This window comes from Zosterops lateralis, assembly GCF_965231275.1.
Source record: "Zosterops lateralis genome assembly, chromosome: 1".
NCBI classification, from domain to species: domain Eukaryota; kingdom Metazoa; phylum Chordata; class Aves; order Passeriformes; family Zosteropidae; genus Zosterops; species Zosterops lateralis.
The window spans coordinates 47,479,587-47,499,107 of record NC_139762.1 but is presented as its reverse complement, the minus strand read 5'-3'; the positions used below and the strand labels follow the sequence as shown (position 1 = coordinate 47,499,107).

At 35.0% G+C, this 19,521-nt stretch overlaps 1 protein-coding gene across 7 annotated transcripts in view; it reads right to left on the bottom strand.

The window, feature by feature from the left end:
- Positions 1 to 19,521, bottom strand: part of BBS9 (Bardet-Biedl syndrome 9) — a 292,981-nt gene that overhangs the window by 166,875 nt on the left and 106,585 nt on the right. Inside the window, exon 21 of one of the 7 annotated variants that reach the window (XM_083855193.1) lies at positions 331 to 418. The exons of the other annotated variants lie outside the window; for them this stretch is intronic. Coding sequence (XP_083711319.1) covers positions 380 to 418 — 39 coding nt within the window. The 3' untranslated portion in view covers positions 331 to 379. Of the gene's footprint in view, positions 1 to 330; positions 419 to 19,521 lie in introns of those variants that run through there. 7 annotated transcript variants of the gene reach the window in all.

Sequence of the window (19,521 nt, the reverse complement as noted above, 5' to 3'; positions counted from 1 at the left end):
ACAGCCAAATATGAGGTAAATGGAGACAGAGAGGTGGAAAGCTGGGTCTGTATCACCAAATACACAGCATTATGTAATGACAACCAAAAAACCTTTGCAATAAAGGAAAATAATTTAAATAATCGAAGTTGCATGCTTTGTATGTTTAAATAAGCTTTGAACCTAAACAAGCAGTTTAAAAAACAGGATATCCAACCTGAAAATTTTTAATTGCCTATCAGTCCAATTAAACTATGAATGGCCAAGAAATCAACACAAACACATTAGGTTGTACTTCTGCAAAAATTAATGTACAGTGAAGCTCTTTGGGTTAAATTTAGGATTCATTAACTCCAGTGGGAGCACTGCATCCATTCAGTGAAGGCAGGATTTCATTCTGTCAAAGACCACTACTCTCACTGTCATCAGTCATATGCACCTAGAGGGGGAAAACATTTGCAGCATGTTAGCTATCACTTGATAAGAATAGTTTTAAAATCTAGAATAAATCCACAAATTATTGCTTCCCAGACAGTACACTGCAAAATATGTCCTAGAACAGCTTGGTTTCATATCTACAGCTTATTGTAATAATGAAAAACAAAAACATGCTGACCAACACATGCTGAAAAGATTTATACAAGCAAATCCAAGTAAAACATAATATAGATATTTTCCCCTCTGTATAAATGAACACAAAGTTATTCCACCAAATTCTATTCTGAGACCTTTAACAATAAAAGAATCAACATCAAAAAATCAGCAAGCCAGTTAAAGATAGTGAAGTTCTAACCTGAATTCTAAGCCATTGCCAACCCCATTTGCAATTTTGGCACTTCTGCTTTATACTGAATTACCTGAAGAAATTTCCAGAACTCCCCATTCACATTGAGCTAGTATTTAAGTGATTAAAAAACATTGCAGTTGATAATACAGTGTTCAAAAGTAAAAGTATGACTAAGAATGATTAAATTAAAACTACACATTCTAGAAACAAATTCCAAACATAGAAATCAAAGAAAATGTATGGCAGGCTAATTAGAAGCTCAGACTTAACTGCAACACTAATTTCAGGACCTCTCTCATTAAAATTACTTTTCTATTTTGAGACACTTATAGACTTTCTCTGTTATTAGTAAAATCTTGGAACACACGACAGTACATTTGGAAATAAAACAAGCTTCCCAAGTCAAAGTGCAAAGGTCACCATACATGAATTGCTTGCTTGAATACTTTCGCTTTGAATTACAAGTTTTCTATAATGTCTTCTACTTTTTTTTTACCAAAAGAGACATAACCATTTCCAAACATAAGAACATCATGATGAAATGCAGTTTTTGCAAAACTCGGTTAAAAAACACAGTTTATAAACCTTGAAGAAAATTCAGCAGAGACTGAAGTTCCAGTCTTACTGGATTTACTAGCCAAAAAAAAAAAAAAAAAAAAAAGAAAAGAAAAGAAAAGAAAAAAAGGTTTCAAAAACATCATTTAGGAAAGTAAAAACTTCACTGTTCATTCAAGGTGCTCCAGCAATAAATTCCGGACAAAGAAAACTCTTGTGTTTCTCCACAGATGAAGTACAGCAGAGATCACATAAGTGCTTGCTTCACAACAATACCTAGCAAAAAACCTTTATGAACTGCATCCTACTTCATATGACATTAAACTTCTAAGTCATAACCTCATGCCATACAGGTATGATTATTTTCAATGAGGTAGTTTCAAGGGGCAAGTATTGTAAGACTAAAAATATCCTACTGCCAAGTCACACAGCAGGCAGTCTTAACCTAATAATGAAGCAGCAAAGAGTTTATCACACCCCTGCCCGAATCCCTCAATCTACAGAAACAAAACAAAACAAAAACACACCACAAAACACCTGAAGCAACATTACAATGTGTTCAACAACAAATCTTCAGTTGTTGATGAAAGGAACATATATTTTTAGGTCACCAAATTAGTTATGCTGCAGATAATGGCCAATGATACTCATTCTTATGCACACCTGGAACTGCATCTTCTAACCCTCTTCGCTCAAAGTGAAGAATTAAGAAAATTCCCACCTGAAATACCCTAATTCACAAGCACAAAGCCTACAGGTACACAACCAGGTGCAGTTTTCTTTACCTGCACACCTGACTTAGCCACACAATAAACTAAGGCAGTGCATTCTGCCAGATAAACGTAAGATTTAGAACTTAGGCAGAAATAGATAGATAGATAGATAGATGAGAAAGCAAATACCCACCAAAATAAGAAAATATTCATCCCAAAAACTGGTTCATTTTATGTTCAAAATAAGATGAGCCACAAAATAAGTGATTATTTTAGAGTGTAAAATTTGTTTTATCTGAGAATTATTCTAGTGAAGTAAGCATCTCTCACCATAGGCTATGGGTTAGTTTCAAATAAAGTAAGTATGCCGATCATATATGCACAAACGTACAGGAGTGAGACTTTGCTATTAATCATATCATTCTATGTCATTCTCCTGCTGCACTTCTAAACATAGCTGAAGCTATTTGGCCTTCTGACTTTCATTTCAAAACACAGAATTTAATGATGTACTTACAATCTCTTAGTTTTTGATAAACGTCACAAAAAACAATTCACAATTGGCAGTAATGGCAAAAGCCGTCATGTCTTTGGAAATATGACTTTTTATCTATGTGCAGTAGGACAACTACTAGCTGCTCCACTCACATCCCTCGTTATTGTTTTCTCCTTAAAATGAATGAATATTTGGAAGAGCTAGTAAACTGTATAACAAAACACCTCCCAGTATATTTAGCACCAGTTCTCTAGCTGTGTGGCAAACATACCAGTTTTTCACCTAGCCTCACTACTATTACCTAGCATGCTGATAGAAAAGTAAGACAGTGCAGGCCACCTGGAATTAAGGGGAGGAATTTGTCGCCTTTAAAAGTGTTTGGGGTCACACTCAAAAAGATTCACAATTCAACATTACTTTCTAGAAAAACGCCATTTAATCTATCCATGAAGGAAAATTTTGACAAATAGCCTACCATCAAATGCACAAGCCTTAATGTATTTAGCTAATAACTTTCCATGTAAACATTTGATCCCTCAACTTCTCCTTTATTCTAACAAGCAGTTGACTTTACGGAGGAGATGGGACATGAAGTATAGTCTTTTTTAAGTCCTGCTAAGACTAAGATTCCCAGTGCGGCTGCTAAAAGTAGGGGAGCATAGCATAGAGATAGCAAGTGTCAGGTACAATTCAGTGTCTGAAATGTGATAATTAACCTTGTAACTTCCTCTGGTTTCAATCTAGAAAAATCTCCTCATTGTCTGAGCAGAAGTTTAAGGATAATTCTACTGAATATACACTCAATTATGTAGAACAGGAAAGAGCTCACTTTTCAACACTAATATATAACCACATGCAAAAACACCCCACTAAATTAGTAACAAATGCTCTTACTGATTTTGGCTGAGATAGGCTTTCTGATAAGAAAAGATTTTGCTTTAAAAAAAAGCTTAATTTAAACACTTTTCTTCTTCCCCTGATGTAATACAGCTGAAGTTCATGCCCCGGTTCAGTCAAATCTAATAGTTTTAACTTAGTTTCAACTATTACTGGCCATACCAAGATGTATTCAAAAGGGTATTTATATTTTCTTTATTCTATTGCATCAAAGTTAGGAAAACACATCTGGGTAGCGTACATTCTAGCCACACTGCAGACCAAAAATCCAGATAAACGTTTTGTCTAGAGGGATGACTAAATAAGTTGGCCAAATATCAGAACAAATTCACTTTGATGTTTTCAGTTGGTGGAGCTCAGAAACATGACCTGAGTTATACAGTTACATCCCCTGAAAGAGTAGCAACCCTCTCTTCCTTTAGCATCTGTCAGGGTAGGAGAGGTGGAGGGAAAGAAGGATTTGTTATGGATGAGGGCAAAATTCAACATGGATAAAATGATAGGAACTTAAGGAAAAACATTTGCCTACTTTCACTCATATTCATGAACAGTCCATATTCATATCTTTTCCAGGACCACCTCCAGTGTCTGCTTCCACTGTTACCAACAGATGCCTTGAATCCGATTAGGAGTCCATAAACAAAGATGGTATTTGAGACTCACACTGCAGGTCCACACAGCTGAAATCAGAATTCATTGACAGGTTCCATGTAAGAAATTCCCTCTAGAGTGATGCTGAGCCACTTTGTCAAAAGTTAATGGTGAAAATATATAAAAATAGATAAAACCTCACATCAGGCATAGAACAAGCTTCCTGAGCTCCATTGATCATGTAAGGAAGCATACAGCTGGCATGTTGTTAAATGATAGGACTGGAGAAAATTACTGAGCAAAATTCCTGTGGAAAGAACTACTAAAGAGAACCTGCTGTGCAATGAGAATATGAACCAAACATGATGTTCTTTACTAAAAGGAAAATTCCTAGGGGAATATATGAAACAAAAATAATTTCCTAAAGGAAATAACTCCATTGCAGAGCTTACCGTTAAAGGAACTGGAGGAAGAAGTGCCTTCTACCCTCACAGTGCAAAGAAATTAGGAGGAACCAGGAAGATATGCACTCTTGCTTTCTTTTGGAGCAAATACAAGGCCACAGCTGTTTAAAACAGAGTGAGATCCACAAAGACACATTGTAAGATGAGGTGGCAAGTTTCCCTTAATTCCTTTTATAGAAGAGTGGAGAGACCATTATCAATCTTTTTAGTCAAAGAAGATATCTAACTCTCAGTGTCTTTGACTCCAGAAGACCCTTCTTTGTCTCCATTGACTACAGAGAAAATCGAATTTCCCTAGATGAAATCTGCTTTTGCGTATTTCACTCACCTATATCATACCAAAGCATTCCCACCTTTTTCAAGAGATATCCATAGATGACCCTTAGCCATGAAATCTGTATGAGAAATAGAATCAAAGGACAATTTCATCTCATCAGAGCCTATCAATTCATTATCAGTAAATGTCTTTCCCTTAATTTCATTCAAACAACCAAGAGATTGTAAGCAAGATGTTGCTGTGTTTGAGTATTTCACTACAGATGTGCCTCACAATACTGTATCAGGACCCCTTAAACTGCATGCAGGTGGAGGAGATCCTGGCTTTCTTCTTCCCTAAAAACAGCTATAAAGGTTGGAGGAGATTACAAATTTTAATTTTTACAGTACCAGCTACCCTTAATACAGCATTTATAGGCATGAGTTAGTGATCACCCCTCAAGTGATAATGAAATAAACTAAGACCAATGCTTTTGCAACACATATGCTTATGAATGGCATTTACCCCCAGTGTTCAGAATACTCCAAAACAAAATACAGAAAACAATCAATTCCACGTGATGAGAATGATTTTTTTAGATTTCATTAAAAATTACATACGGAATCAAGGAAATATTTGGAACTTAATACTGCATCAAGCATCGAAGGATCTTGTTTGAATTTTTTATATCTACCAATTTAAGCTTAGTAATCAATTTTGTAGGTTAGCTATTCCTAATTTCCTGCACAGTTACAGTTCATTAATTCTACTTGAGAAGCATTCCCAGCATTTCACTATCATTTGGAGTTTTTTCCACTACTTCCTACAGGGAGGTCTTCCAGTTAAAGGCACAGGTTCTTCCTCACAGCACACACAGATAACTGTACATGCACTGAAGTTTCCTCAGGTCTCAGTTTGACTCTCTGCACACTCTGTTGACAAAGCTTTAATTACCACTTCACCAAATTGCTGTACATTATAGTCTGCAGGTCACTTGGCTGATTGACATCCCACATCTCAGTAGACTGAATTACCCACATACAGAGCCATGGTAGAGGAAATAGTTTTAAAAATACATTAAAAACCTGCATTTCTAAGTTAATTGTTTTGGAAAATATTACTCATCTTCAAAATAGTTGGATTTTGATGATCTCTATGGTTCCCTTCCAACTCAGGATATTCTATGAAAGGTATATATCCTGCAAGCAGCTTTCATTGCTTTTTTCTGGACTAAAAAATAAAGCTATCCCCAAAACTGTCAGGTATCCACTAAGCCTTCTTAAAACAAGGGAATAGAGCAATGAATATATCACACCACTTATCAGTCCTCTTGTTCTGCACACTGGAGACACACTTCAATAATTCCTTAGGATCAAGTACAAAACTATCCATGATATCATTAGGTTCCGTTTTCCACAACTCCTGTTTGACTGGGACACCCAGTGTCCTGTAAATTACTACAGAAGTCCACTCTTCCTTCCTTTATCCATTTCTCTTCAATATACCCTCAAAGGACAATAGGTGGCTTGAGGTGCATACATATTAAGGCATGAATTCTCAGTCAGGTCTTCACATGACAGCAAAATTAAAAAAGGAGAATAGAAATAAGATCAAAGCATGTTACATACTGGTATTCACCACAACTTTTTCCTTCCATATAGCAGCACAGTATTAAAGACACAAGATTACCAAAACTTTCCTTTATTGTGAATAGTAGCATGTTTTAAATCTGCAAAAGCAACCATTACAGTAGTCCACAAAGAAACTAACCACAAATATTTTAGTTCCCTTAAGAAGAAAATTTTAGTACATCTGAGTTTTGATTCATGACCTATAAAGCCCAAATTAAAATTAATTCTGGCTATAAGCATCTAAATCTTTATCTGAAAACTGTTAACAGTATTTTACCTGAAGTTTTATCACAGACAACTGTAAACTGATATCACATAGCAAGGAGGTTTTGAAACACAGTATCAAATACTGCAGATCTGACCATGCATCCATACTGTAAAATGAATTAATGTTAACAAGAAAGACTCAAAAAACTACCGTTTAGAATATACCTCACATACCTCTGGCAGCTTAGGGCGTCACAGTGCTTAGAAGCAAAGCTATGCAGAAGGCAGCCTAAATGTTTACTGGAATAAAGTTATTGCTTCAGAAAACCTCACTGATGTGGTTAGCTTTACTTGGGGAAAAAACATTATTGTATCCTGCAGTCATCTCTTCTAGTATGATCTGAGCACTTTTAAATTAACTGAAATAAATTTATTAAATATGGAATATGCAGGTCAAACTTCTAAGTCTCTTTTCTGTTTGTTAACAAGACTAAAAGCAGATTTTTGCTACACAGTTGTTTTATACTAATTCTGGTTTTATAAAATATTGACCAACTATAAAACATTAAATTGACTCTAATGAAACCAGAAAAGAAAGCTTTGTCACTGGCTTCAGCTTAACTAAGATTTAATATGAGGAAAGATCAAATGGAGAATGTAAGCAACCTAGAAAAACACATTTTTCCGATAGATAATCCTAATTCTTAATATATAATTAGATACAAATACATTATATATGCATAAGTTTTGATATATGATTCTATTCTTAAAAAGCAGTTTTTTGTATGTGAGGGAAACATGTTCAGCTGCTACTGGTCATAACAATATTCAAAGAAACTAAAAAACTGAAAGAAACTGAAGCAAAGAGTGACCTTGATGCACTAATTCACTTGATAAAAAGTAGCTCTCTGTTAAATAAAATAAATCTTTCTCTCCAACTTAATATTTAGCATTTTCAACATTTGAAGATCACTACCATTATCAGGAGTTACTATCAAAGTACTGATGGACAAAATCCCTTTCAAAATGGCAAGGGGTACTTCTGTCAGTAATTATCTCCACTAATTGAAAATTGCCCTTTTTCATTTAGTCTTTTCTAGTGAGTGGTCCTCTTATCTGTTTTTCTGCATGTGATATCAGCCAGTGCCTCTCTTCATTCACCCACTGCTCCATTAGAGAGTTTTATCCCTCCATAACTACTTGTTCTCTTTTCAAATATCTTCCAGTTCACAAGATTCATCTGGGTGCTTCTCCATTTATTTCTTTATTATCAATCTATGAAAATATAGCAAAGGATTTTTTTTTTGATCACTGGTGGATGAGTTAGGAGCATGTCTTATTTGTGACAGGACATCAAGATATTTTTTTCTTTTCACTTTGATGATAATGTTGCACAGCTGACATGCAAACAGATTTTACAAAAAATATATTATCTGAATCTGTAATTGATCTACAGCTCTTTGAAAAGCAAAAGCAATATAGTTTTTGTCCCCTCACCTTTATTTTCAGGTACTTGCAATTTTCCCTGTCCTTTTGTGGTGATTCTACAAAGTAATACCCAGAACGAACAGTAGAAATGGGAGACAAACAACAACAATCCTGAACATACGGTTTTTTCCTTAACCTCTGCACAGTAAAATTCAACAAGTAAATTATTTTTTTATAGTTCAAACTAAACACATAATAAAAGAAAAGAAATAAAAATTTCATATCTTTCCATACAGTTATATCAATCAGTACTGGTTATATTATACTCCCAAATAACTTTCTAATATAATTTCATTTCAACCATTCCATTATCTTATTCATGATTAATTTCAGGCTAATATCCTTCCCACTTATCTCAGTCTTCATCTAATTTTTGAATATCAGCTTTACCCAGTTCTCTGGAATCGCCTTCCTTTTGTTGCTTCTTATTGACCTCCCTTGTGCAAAGAATTGTCTCTCCAAACTTTCACTATTCTTAAATATGAGTAAAACTTCCTGAAGATTTTAAAAGTTTTACAGTTTGTTTAATATTCTCCTTAGTAACTGTTGGAAACTATTACATGATTTGATGAGCACAAAAACATCTCCCTTCAGATCAGTGAAGAATATATAATAAACATTTCTCTTCTTGAAGTTACTATGTCACATCATAGCTGAAAAAACCAAGCAATAAAGTAACACTTCTAATGACAAAAAAGTATGAATGTACCAGTTTCAGGTAACTGAAACTCTACAGATTCTAGAAGATTTAAACACAACATAACATTCTAACATTCCTGTTTGCTGAATGGTTCCCTCATACTGACCCTTATACATGCATTTCAAAACCAATCAGAACAAAGCTTTAGGAAAAATATGTTATTAACTAATTAACTTAAATAGGCAGAGGATCAAGCAGGTTTCTTCCCTATTGTGCTGAGGTCTTTTATCTCTATCTTCTGTTCTCAACTCAACCGATACTGCTTCGAGACACCCAAATACCTCTGCAGGAAAGAAAACTCACACCTGCACTAAATGTATTCTTAGAGCTTTTTCCTTAGTCTTTCTCACAAATTCAACTGCAACAACTGAATTTCTATTTCCTTTCATTCCTCTCTGCTTCAAAAACATCTGTTGCCACAAGTTCAGTAAGCAAAATACCAGGTCATCTATGTTAACCCAATAAAGTAATTGATAATTCATATTCTAAGAGCTCAGTTTATTTACACATAAACTTCAGATTTTATTAACAGTGTATTCTTAGATTTCATAGGATGAGAAAAGTATCTCAGTATGTATACAGATTTTTTAGTATGTAAATGATTTGTGAAATGTGTTGTAAAGCATCAGCAGCATTTATGACTACAAAACTAATGTTTTTGTCAATTTGCTACAAGATAATTATACTATCAAACAAGGTCTTGGGGGGCTGTAATTCAACTTTCCACTGTATTTTAAACTTCTGATTGTACTACAAAAGCTCCATATAAAGTGGAAGAACAGAAGTAGTTATGCTCTATGGTCATACAGCATCGTTTGAAAGGTTTTTACTTCCCAGTAAGGGTCAGATTTTGCTTATAAAGCACAGCCCTCTAAATTGGCTGGGACACTAGCTGTACTCAGGATTTGTCATGGGAGTTCAGATTTTCAGGATTCAACTACTGAAGATTTCTGGGTTTTATTCTTCACAGCTAGAGAGAATACAGGATAGAATATTTATAGAATGGGATATTTTGAGAGAAGGAGAATTTGTAATGTTCTCCATATATGGATAATATGCATATTCTATATATAATACAGAAAGGATATTTTTAGGGACACATTGCACTGCTGCAAACTATTCTCTCAAGAAAGCAATTAGCAATTGATTTGAGTAATTGTCAGGCAAGACATGAGACTTCTGTGTCTGAACTTATTCCTAGTAATTTTTAGGAGTTTAAAAAGTAAAGAGCTTTTCCCTATATCTCATTACAACTATTTTCCTTGACCTTCAAATAATTGATTATGTGATAGTAGGTACCAATATACTTGTCAAAACGAATATATTCCACATATTAACTGAACAAGAGCCCTATAATTGAAAGCCTAACACATTAACCCATGGTGCCATGTACTGTGTGGGCAGCAAGAAAAGTATGTTTTCATTGCATATTCACCACTTTGTTTCCAACCTTACTCTGATTGCTTGGCAGCCCATAAAAATATTTTAATGTAAAAATGCCCAGTTTTAAAAAGAAACTGGTCTCCCTAATCTTTTTCTGTAATATAGTGTTTCCATTCCAGAACTAATAGAAAAGCAAATTAGCAAAGTCCCACGACATTTTTCATATCACTGCTAGAACATGGTAGCCTGACTTTTTCTCATTCCAACATGATTTGTAATTGCTTTAGAAAGCATTAATTAAATAGTCCTTAATACAAGTAATTTCTCAGGACAATTTTTGTATTAGTTTGCTGTATTTTCTGACTCTTAACTCAGTCTCCTTTTAATAAAGGTATGCTTGGTTTTGCCTAAGATCACTTAATTATCATACAGTATAGTGCCAAGAGTAAGGGCAAATTTAACTTCATTTCCATATGTTGTATCAGCTTATCAAAAATTTTGCATGCCAGCTTAATTAAAACACGATGGCAAACAAAGGATGAGTCAATTTAAAAACTGAATATAAAACATACCCTAGGTATAAAGCACAACTGTATATCACTATAGGCTATATACCAAAGTACAGCTCCTCATTAGCTTATTTCAGTTGCCAGTAAAGTGTTTTGCAATAGGTCAGAACCTGTACAAACCCTTGGAAAAAGTTGTGACCATAAAGGACAATTTTACAAGCAACAGTCAGTCCTCTATGCCCACAAGGTTAATGTGAATGCAAACACATTCCTCACAGCGTAAGATGACCTTTATTGTTTCTAATTGGGTTTCTGTGTCTTCTTCAAGCCAGGGAAAATTCTGTCTCATTAAACTGACAAACTTTTTACAGCCACCTGGTTCTGATGAACAGGAATACATCCACACGACAAATGTCAATGAACTTCAAATTGTACGTTTTGCACTTTGACCCTTGAAGTCAAATGTACATGCAAATAAAGCCCTGAAAGGCTTCAAGAAAGCAATTTCTACTAGTGCATATGAAAATACAAGTTGTAGGACATTAGTCTAAAAATTTACAATTGCGGCCCTTAAAATAATATGCTTCTAATCCCCACTTAACTTAAAACCAAATATTTTAAAAAGTAGACCTTTATCAACTGCTTTCTCCATCAATATTTCCTCCCTTAACAGCTATATTACTTCTCTGCAATGCTGATTTGATTTTTTCCCTCCAATGGAAATTAAGCAAGGATTCTGCCAAAGAAACAGAATACTTTTTGATGGAATAATTTTTATTTTTCTACACATTAAACTGCTTTCATGCTTTCAGAAGTATTTCTGTTTTCCAAAATTACTTATTGCCTTCTTTTTAATCTTTATCTTCAATTAAGAATTTTATATAGTAGAAATATTATAAGCTATTTGCATCTCAGGTGGAGAAGAATAATGTGACTGTGCACATTTCCCTCTTTGTCCTAGTTAGTACTATTAAGACCTTTTAAATGAGCATTTTAACAAGTATATTCTTGATTCCCCACCTTTATCTCAACTTGTCAGCAAGCTCTGCTCCCCACAGAAACAAACAATGAAAGACTAACTTGACATCTTTAACAAAGGCTCTGTCCTTCAAAGACACTGGGGTGAAGGAGCAACTTAATTAAGATGGAAAAAGAAGCTGCCAATCAAATTTTAAAACACCATTCATTAGATGGGTTAACAGATAAAAAGTGCCACAATTTCTGGAATCCAATCTCTTTCACTGCTGCAAGCAATACCTCACTGAACATGAATTGCTAAAAGGATTGAAATAATATATTTTGGGGGAGGGAAGGCTTAGAAATGTTCACATATTCCAGTGAATCACTCTGCCATAATGCTTGCAAACTAAGACTGGTGTGTTCCCCTTGGGCAAACACCTGTTTACGAATTAGGACATATCATTAAAAGTGACTTCACCTTCTTTTATGCTCCATGCCAAATTCAGTACAACTCACTTGGGCTATGCCAGACCAGCATTCCATTCCCATGTTCTGGACAACTAATTGCAACCTTCAGTTTGACTACTTATCTAAGGTGTTTCAAGCAGTGCCTGAAAACAGGGAAAGAAACAGAAACAGCTTTCAGATTTTTCCACCTAAAGAAATAGTGCCACTAGTCTAGTTTAGTTGACTCAAATATACCCTAGAAAATGATGAATGAATGAGGCAAATTAACCCAGGAGGTGCACAACACTTCTCATTCACTAATGATGTCATCCTAATTCATAGAACTACCTTTCTTAAACTGAAAAACAAACATGCAAACACACAGAGAAACAATAGAGAAACATTCTATTCTGCAAACTCAAAGGACTAAAAAAAAAGCCTTTTGTCATCCACAGCATTTTTGCAAAATTCCAGTATGGAGATATAGATATAGATGAGAGATAGAGTAGGTTTTGCTGAAAATAAAAAAGAAATAATAAAGTAAAATGACAATATAACTATTCCTTTGAACAACATCAGTAAGAGTCACAAGTGCAAAATCAGAAATATGTAGCCTACTGAAGCACAACTGATTGATGCTGAAATGCACCAAATCTCTTATAGTAATTTTGGAGAATAAAAACAAACTAGGCAGCTTAAAGTCCATTGTTATCTGAGGTACTTAAATAAAGCATGGGAACCTACACTGGATTATGTAAAACTCAAAAGTAAAGACTGGTATTTTTAATATTAAAAAAAATTCACCCATCTGTCATTTATTACTGTACACTCTCATTTTTATTATTGCCATCAGTCATCTCCTCTTTTGACTGTGCTGTAGAAGTGTAGATAACAGTGGTTAGAAATAACACGAGAGATTGATGCAACATTATAAATACACACTGTTTTAGTTGTAGTGGACCACATCCTGGTTACCAAGCAGATGTTTGCTTTCTGCTAACACACAGTAAATGCATACCATCAAAGCCAAAGTGGGGGTCACTTCCTACACTGCTTCCTCCAGTATCAGAAACTTGAAAGCAGCAAAGTCAGCTCTGTGCCTGCAAGATTCCCTGCCAATCTGCTCAAACTGTCTCTACCATCCCAAAGAGCACAGCAGGTTCTGCCTTATACCCAGTGCCCCACAAAGAGCCTGGAAGCTGCTCCACAGCACACAGACCCTGCAAGTAGTCCCAGATACCAAGATCTCAGTGTACTCCTGATGACATCTGGGACAGGCTGGCATGTCATCCCCATGTTTAAGAGAATGCTGCAGTGTCTCTCTAAAAGCAACATGGTCACAGAGTCTATAACATGTCCCCATACTCTACCCCAAGAACAGCTGTCTTTGAGCAATTTTGACTGAAATAAATTTCATTTGAAGCCCACAACAGCAAAACAGAAAGCACAGACTTCCCCAAATTCCCCTAACAGACTAGACAGGTCCTTTTTGTGATGATAAATATTAAGAGGCAAGATATAAATATGACAGCTAATGCTTTTCTCAAGTTTTATGTCAGACAGGTCTAAGGATTGCACATGCAGTATAATTGCTTATGAAGACACTATAGTGATCTAATAGTTAAACCCAAACATTTACATTTAGCTTTTTCATTTATTAAGGAAAATATTAATTTAAATAACATTTTTAATAAGAAAACTATTGCCAAGGACTTGATAAAATAAATCATCAAAAGAATTAAGATGAATTCATATTCTTGAATCTATAATTAATTTGGTTTGTTTATAATAGTATTTACAATAGTATTGACATAGTAGATTAGTATTACTAATATATGAAATCAGAAGTAATGCATACAAAGGGCAGCCTGAGAACCGCAACTTTTAATGCCAGTATATGCCTAGAGGAAGGTGTTCCTGCCCATAGCACCAAGGACTGGAACCAAGTGATCTTTAAAGTCCCTTCCAACCCAAGCCATTCTATGTTTTTGTGAAAGGACTAAGACTCTGTTGACTAACATTAGTCATTTTCGTATCACCCCATATGTAGCATTTCTCTTTCATTTTTTTTTTTTTCTGATATCTGTGGCTAACCTGTTATGCTGTTCATTAAGCAAAACTTACTTGCAAAAAGTTAGAACACATATTTAGATTAATGAGCTGGGGGGACACAACTAAATTTTTTACTTCTACCACTTAACTGCAGTGTATTACAGTAGCCACAAGATATTACAATTGTTCTGTTTTGTTCTCAAGAATTACACTTAATATTCCTGAAAAAGACATTCCACAAAAATATCTAAATATTTTATTTTACTCTTGGTAGCAACTAGTTTTAATACCTTAACCAATTTTTTCAAAAAGCATAGACAATTAAAAAAAGCAACAATAACTTTTTCCAAAATCCAGTATTTATTTAAAAGCAATTTCCCACACCGTCTACAAGGTTGAGTACCAAACTATACAAAATCTGTACATTTGAGCATAACAATTTTTTAAGTGTGTTACTATATCATAGATTTGAAAGACAGCACCTAATACCTTGGAATAATGTGAAAGAAATAAGGGGTCATGTTCTCTAATGTGCCCAAGCTCTGTGCAATTGGTGCATTATGCTGTCTTTTGGCAGAAGTGAACTGAGCCACTTCCTTTTCATTAACTGCAGCCATAGCAACTGTGCAGCTATTCCCAATTTATCTAACCTCAGGGGTTCTCAAGTATGACCCTTTATAGAGGTCTCATGAGTAACTGGTATTTCTATATCCCTCTAGAAGGATCTTAAAAAGCCCAAAACTAAGAAGGTATGTACAGATGGCACAGGATTCTCTAGTCACTACATGAACAAGTCAGGTGCAAGACGGCTGTAGCCAGAAATTTTACTGAGCTGCTTTTAGCACTGTTTTAACTCAGTAATCTTAGGCAGAGCACTTCGCACACTGAGTTCAGAACTGCAGCACAGCCAGAAGTAACTCTTATCTGCCTATTACAGATGTGTAGACAAACCCTACCAAAAGCAGAACTCCCATGGATTCATTTTCAATATTGCCACAGAGACAAGGATCCTGCCAAATAGAGGTAATGTTGAGATGTAAAATATATATGACTCCAATTTTAATTTTAGTTCACATTTCATCATTATCACTAGAGGAAGAAAGAGGCTGAGTGTTGAAAAAACAAGTGCTTCAACTCCTGGCTCAACTCTCTGCCATCAATTCCTCATGTGCTAACTAACTAGAATAAAATCTCACACCTCAGTCTCAAATGACAGATCGAAACTACAATGTAAGTTATCCAAAAAAGAGCTCTGTTCCACCAAATTTCTGTCAGATTATATAACATATTAGGTCTAAACAAGAGAAAGTGTAATATCCAACTTGGATGTTGTAAAGCCACGTTTCAACCCATGGAGCCATGGAGACAAGGCTATCCCACCTGTTTTAGTACAAACACTTCACATGCAAGAAACTCAAACATTCTAGAAATCAAACAGAATGTATGCTGCTAGAGTTATTCTAGAGTTACCTTTATAAATTCTGCTTTTTATATTCACATGAATCTATATACACAAATAAATATTTGCACACACTGTATATAACATATTACACACTGTATAAATATAAATCCACATATCAGCTGTGAGGAATCCATACATTTCCTATTCACTTGTCACAAAACCGTTGTGAGTTTAGGTCAAAAAATAATATGATTTTACTCTTTCAGGGGGTTTTATTTTCTAATTTTCATCTTTAACATGAAATACACTAAAGAGAACTGGTCTTTTTCAATAAGAACCAAAGCAGTGTTGCAGCACAGATTTTTCAGAAGTGAACTGCAGCATAATACAATTAATATGCATAGAGCACACTCTCCCAGGACCAGTATTCTGCTTCCAGAACAAGGGAGGCCCACTTCTTCAGCTGACCTCCCATCCTGAGAGGTATTAGGACTCCTCCTCAAACTACCGAGTTTCAATCCTGGCATAACTCCAGGACTGCACTCGTTTCATAAACGTGCTTTCAGAGCCAAGACATCTGCGTACTTCAGTGACATGCAAGTTATAAAAGGAGTGTTTATATCCAACTTCAGCATAATGTGAAAGTTTAGCAGCCACAAGACAGCTTTATACAGTGACTGGATGTTACTTAAAGGCCTCATTGTACTTCCAATGACAGTACTCGGCAAAATAACTAGAACTCTCTAAATTAATTACACTTTCTTCTAATAATTACTAAACTCTCCTGGGTTTATAAATAAGGTGGCCCAAGCATCAGGAAACATGGCAGGAAGCCCAATGACTGATTTAAAATTTATCCCTACTGACCAGTACTTCCCACTATCATTGTTCACTGCAGGAAACAAGAAAGTAAGCAAGCTTTGCATCATACAATATGTAGCACTGCAGCTGCTGAGTTGCACAGCTTTCCGAGTGTGCTCTATCCCAAGAGACGGTTCTCTGATGGTGTAATCCGATGGAAACAAACTTCTTTCATGCCCATGAACCCTATTCCTGACGTGGCATTTAAAGCCTTCATTTCTGCCCCCTTACTGTTAGTCTTCCTACATATATCATTCACTCTGGCAAATTCAATGTATATTCAACTATTTTCCCAGGGTTTGAAAGGAATGAAAAAACCAAGCAGTCCCAAATACCTGTCTAGCTCTTTCAGACAGTAATGGTACATACTGCATGCCTACAGGAATTACTTGTCTTCCAAATAAAGCTGGACACTCCACAAACAACTTTTAAATGCATTATTACAATGTTTATAAAAAGCCACTGCTATGAGCTTAGAGTGCAAGTATGTTTTATCATCATTCACCATCATCTGAATCTGGATGGAAAAGTCACAGCTGCTAACAGTGATACCTAGAAAAGATACCATATTGAAAAAGAATGCATGAGTAAGGATGAAAGAAAACATCTGAAAAAAGCACCATTTGTACCTAATCTTCCATGGAAGATGTTCCAACAGTCCTGTAAAAACTGTGTTCACTCATCTTGTTGCTTTCCTCTTATGCTCCTGCTCTCATTTACTAAAAATTTCCATTTTAGATTCTTAAATACATTATTTAAATCCATAGTGAAACGTGTAGGAGTACACCCTTAAATAAGTGAAGAATGGAGCGGTGTCAGGGCCTTAGTAATTTGACAGAGTAATCTACATAATCTTTGCTGACTATAAGTTATTATGTATTTTAGCATTACCAATCATACCTCCCTAATCTTGCTTTTCCCTTGAAGCTTTTAAGGAGAGACCGTGACTTTGAGCCATTTTCAGTAATAATAAGAAAAGCAGAAGCATGCAGTACCAGTTTGGACAGTTTACAAATGCTTTATTTCCTCAGAATAGCTGAAAAGTACATGCCTCTTTCTCCTTTTCACCTTACAGGTTCCCACTGCTGCGTGCATCTTCCCATGACTTTCTATATACATACCCCACATTCCCTGTTTGGTGGCGTTCACACTCCTCTGCATAAATTTCCTTCCACTGTAAACATTCCCTTCTACTTCAGAATTAATATATATCCTACATACCACATTCTATCTGCATAACCATTTACACTCATGGAAAAATATCTGAAGGGAAAAAACAGGCCTGATATAAATATTTAATACAAATCAGGATTTCATCACATCAGTTAACATATGCTTAAAATTTAAGATTTTCATCATAATTCTTAGGAAACTTTGCCAGCAAGCATCAAATGAATAGTCTTTTTCAGATGCTTTACAAATTAACACAAATCTGGCAGGTCTCAATTTTTTTCCTCCTCGCTTCACCGATTGTTAGGCAAGATAGTAAACTTTTTCCACAAACAATGCAATAAAATCTCCATCTTAAATGTGTAATTCAGCTCCATCTTAATGGCTCCTTAAAATGTTTTATGGCCTTTCTAGATATGTCCAGTGCTAAGGCAAGTGTAAATAAATTCAGAATTCTTTGAGAATACAATATTTAAATACAGTACACAAAGCTTCTTTTGTGAGGCTGGGGTCAATACTCAATACATTATGTTTTCTGAGACGGCTCTACTGCCTACTTTTCATAAAGCCTTACTTGTAGAGGAGGGAAAAAATGCCTTTTCCTGTCAAAGAGCTCATCTGCTAGCACTGTAATGAATATGATTATTTTTAGCTTCAAGACGAATGTAGTGTGAAATGAACACAGGTATCTATGATCCTCCCAGCCCTAACAGCAGTTGTGTTATGAATATTTAAATAAACATCTGGATTCCCTTTAGAATTTAGCTGGAAAGGGAATGCTATACTGAGAATAGTGAATTGAGAACAAGGATTCAGACATCTCTCTGATGCAAGAAATTGTTGCATGGTTCCTCTCTCTAATGAATATAAAAACATACCTGAATAACAGCTTGAAAAATATGATTAACAAGTGCAAGTTTTAACATTTTCATTTTGCAGAATATTTGGCAATTTAAAATCTCAATGCAAACCCATAGTATTAAAACTTTCCAGTTGAATTTATGAAACCATTCCATTTTTGAGCCATTTAATTTTGTGTGGTTTGAGCTTTGAGATAGTCATGCTAATCAATATGAACAATACAAAACCAAAAATATCAAGAGTGGAAAATAACACTTCAAGTTCTTCAAGTTTCAAAATGCTTCCTTTCCAATTTCCTCCTTTAGTATGTATTAGGAAATGCAAATCACTTTAGATTTCTAGATGAACAAGAAATATTTACATATGCTCCATACAGAAGAAGTTTGACTAGAACATTCTGACAACTATGAATAATTGTGAAAGCCTGGAGACTGGCTAAAACTAATTAACAGGTCCATTTTAGTGATTTGGCATTTTCTGATTAAAAAGTACTCCATCAAAAAAGCTAAAGAGCTCCAGAGAAGGGACAGCATTCTCCAGAATAATGAATGCTGTATGTGTAGTAAAAGCATAAAAAAGAGAAGTTTAGTATGGCACAAAAAGGAAAGTAGAAAAAAATTAAAGCATGAAAGAGACATATTTACAGTAGATATTCAGGATGCCAAAAAGAAGTGGCTCCTGGACATTTAGATTTGTAGGTGTTAAAAGACATCAAATTAAATAAAATTGTGGAAGAAAATACAATGAAAGTAATAACATTACTTCCCATTTGCACTCAAAATCATAAAACTGGAGAAGAAAATATAATTAAAGTAATAACATTACTTCCAGCTTAAGCTGAAAATATTTTTGTAATTATTCTTTTCAGATGACAATCTGTGCTATGAAATCACTGCCTTAAGTATGCTTTCAATATTACAATAACCTTGAGGTGGAACAAGACATCCATTCTGACAGTAGCATTAGCTTTAAAACCAGTGATTGTAGAGAACAGTTTCTCCTACTGTTTCAGCCATAAGGCTCTCTACAGTCAGTGCATTCTGTACAGTGTCCGTACACTTCAGTATACCTTTCACTTCAAGAAAACAAACATAAACCACAGCAAACACCTA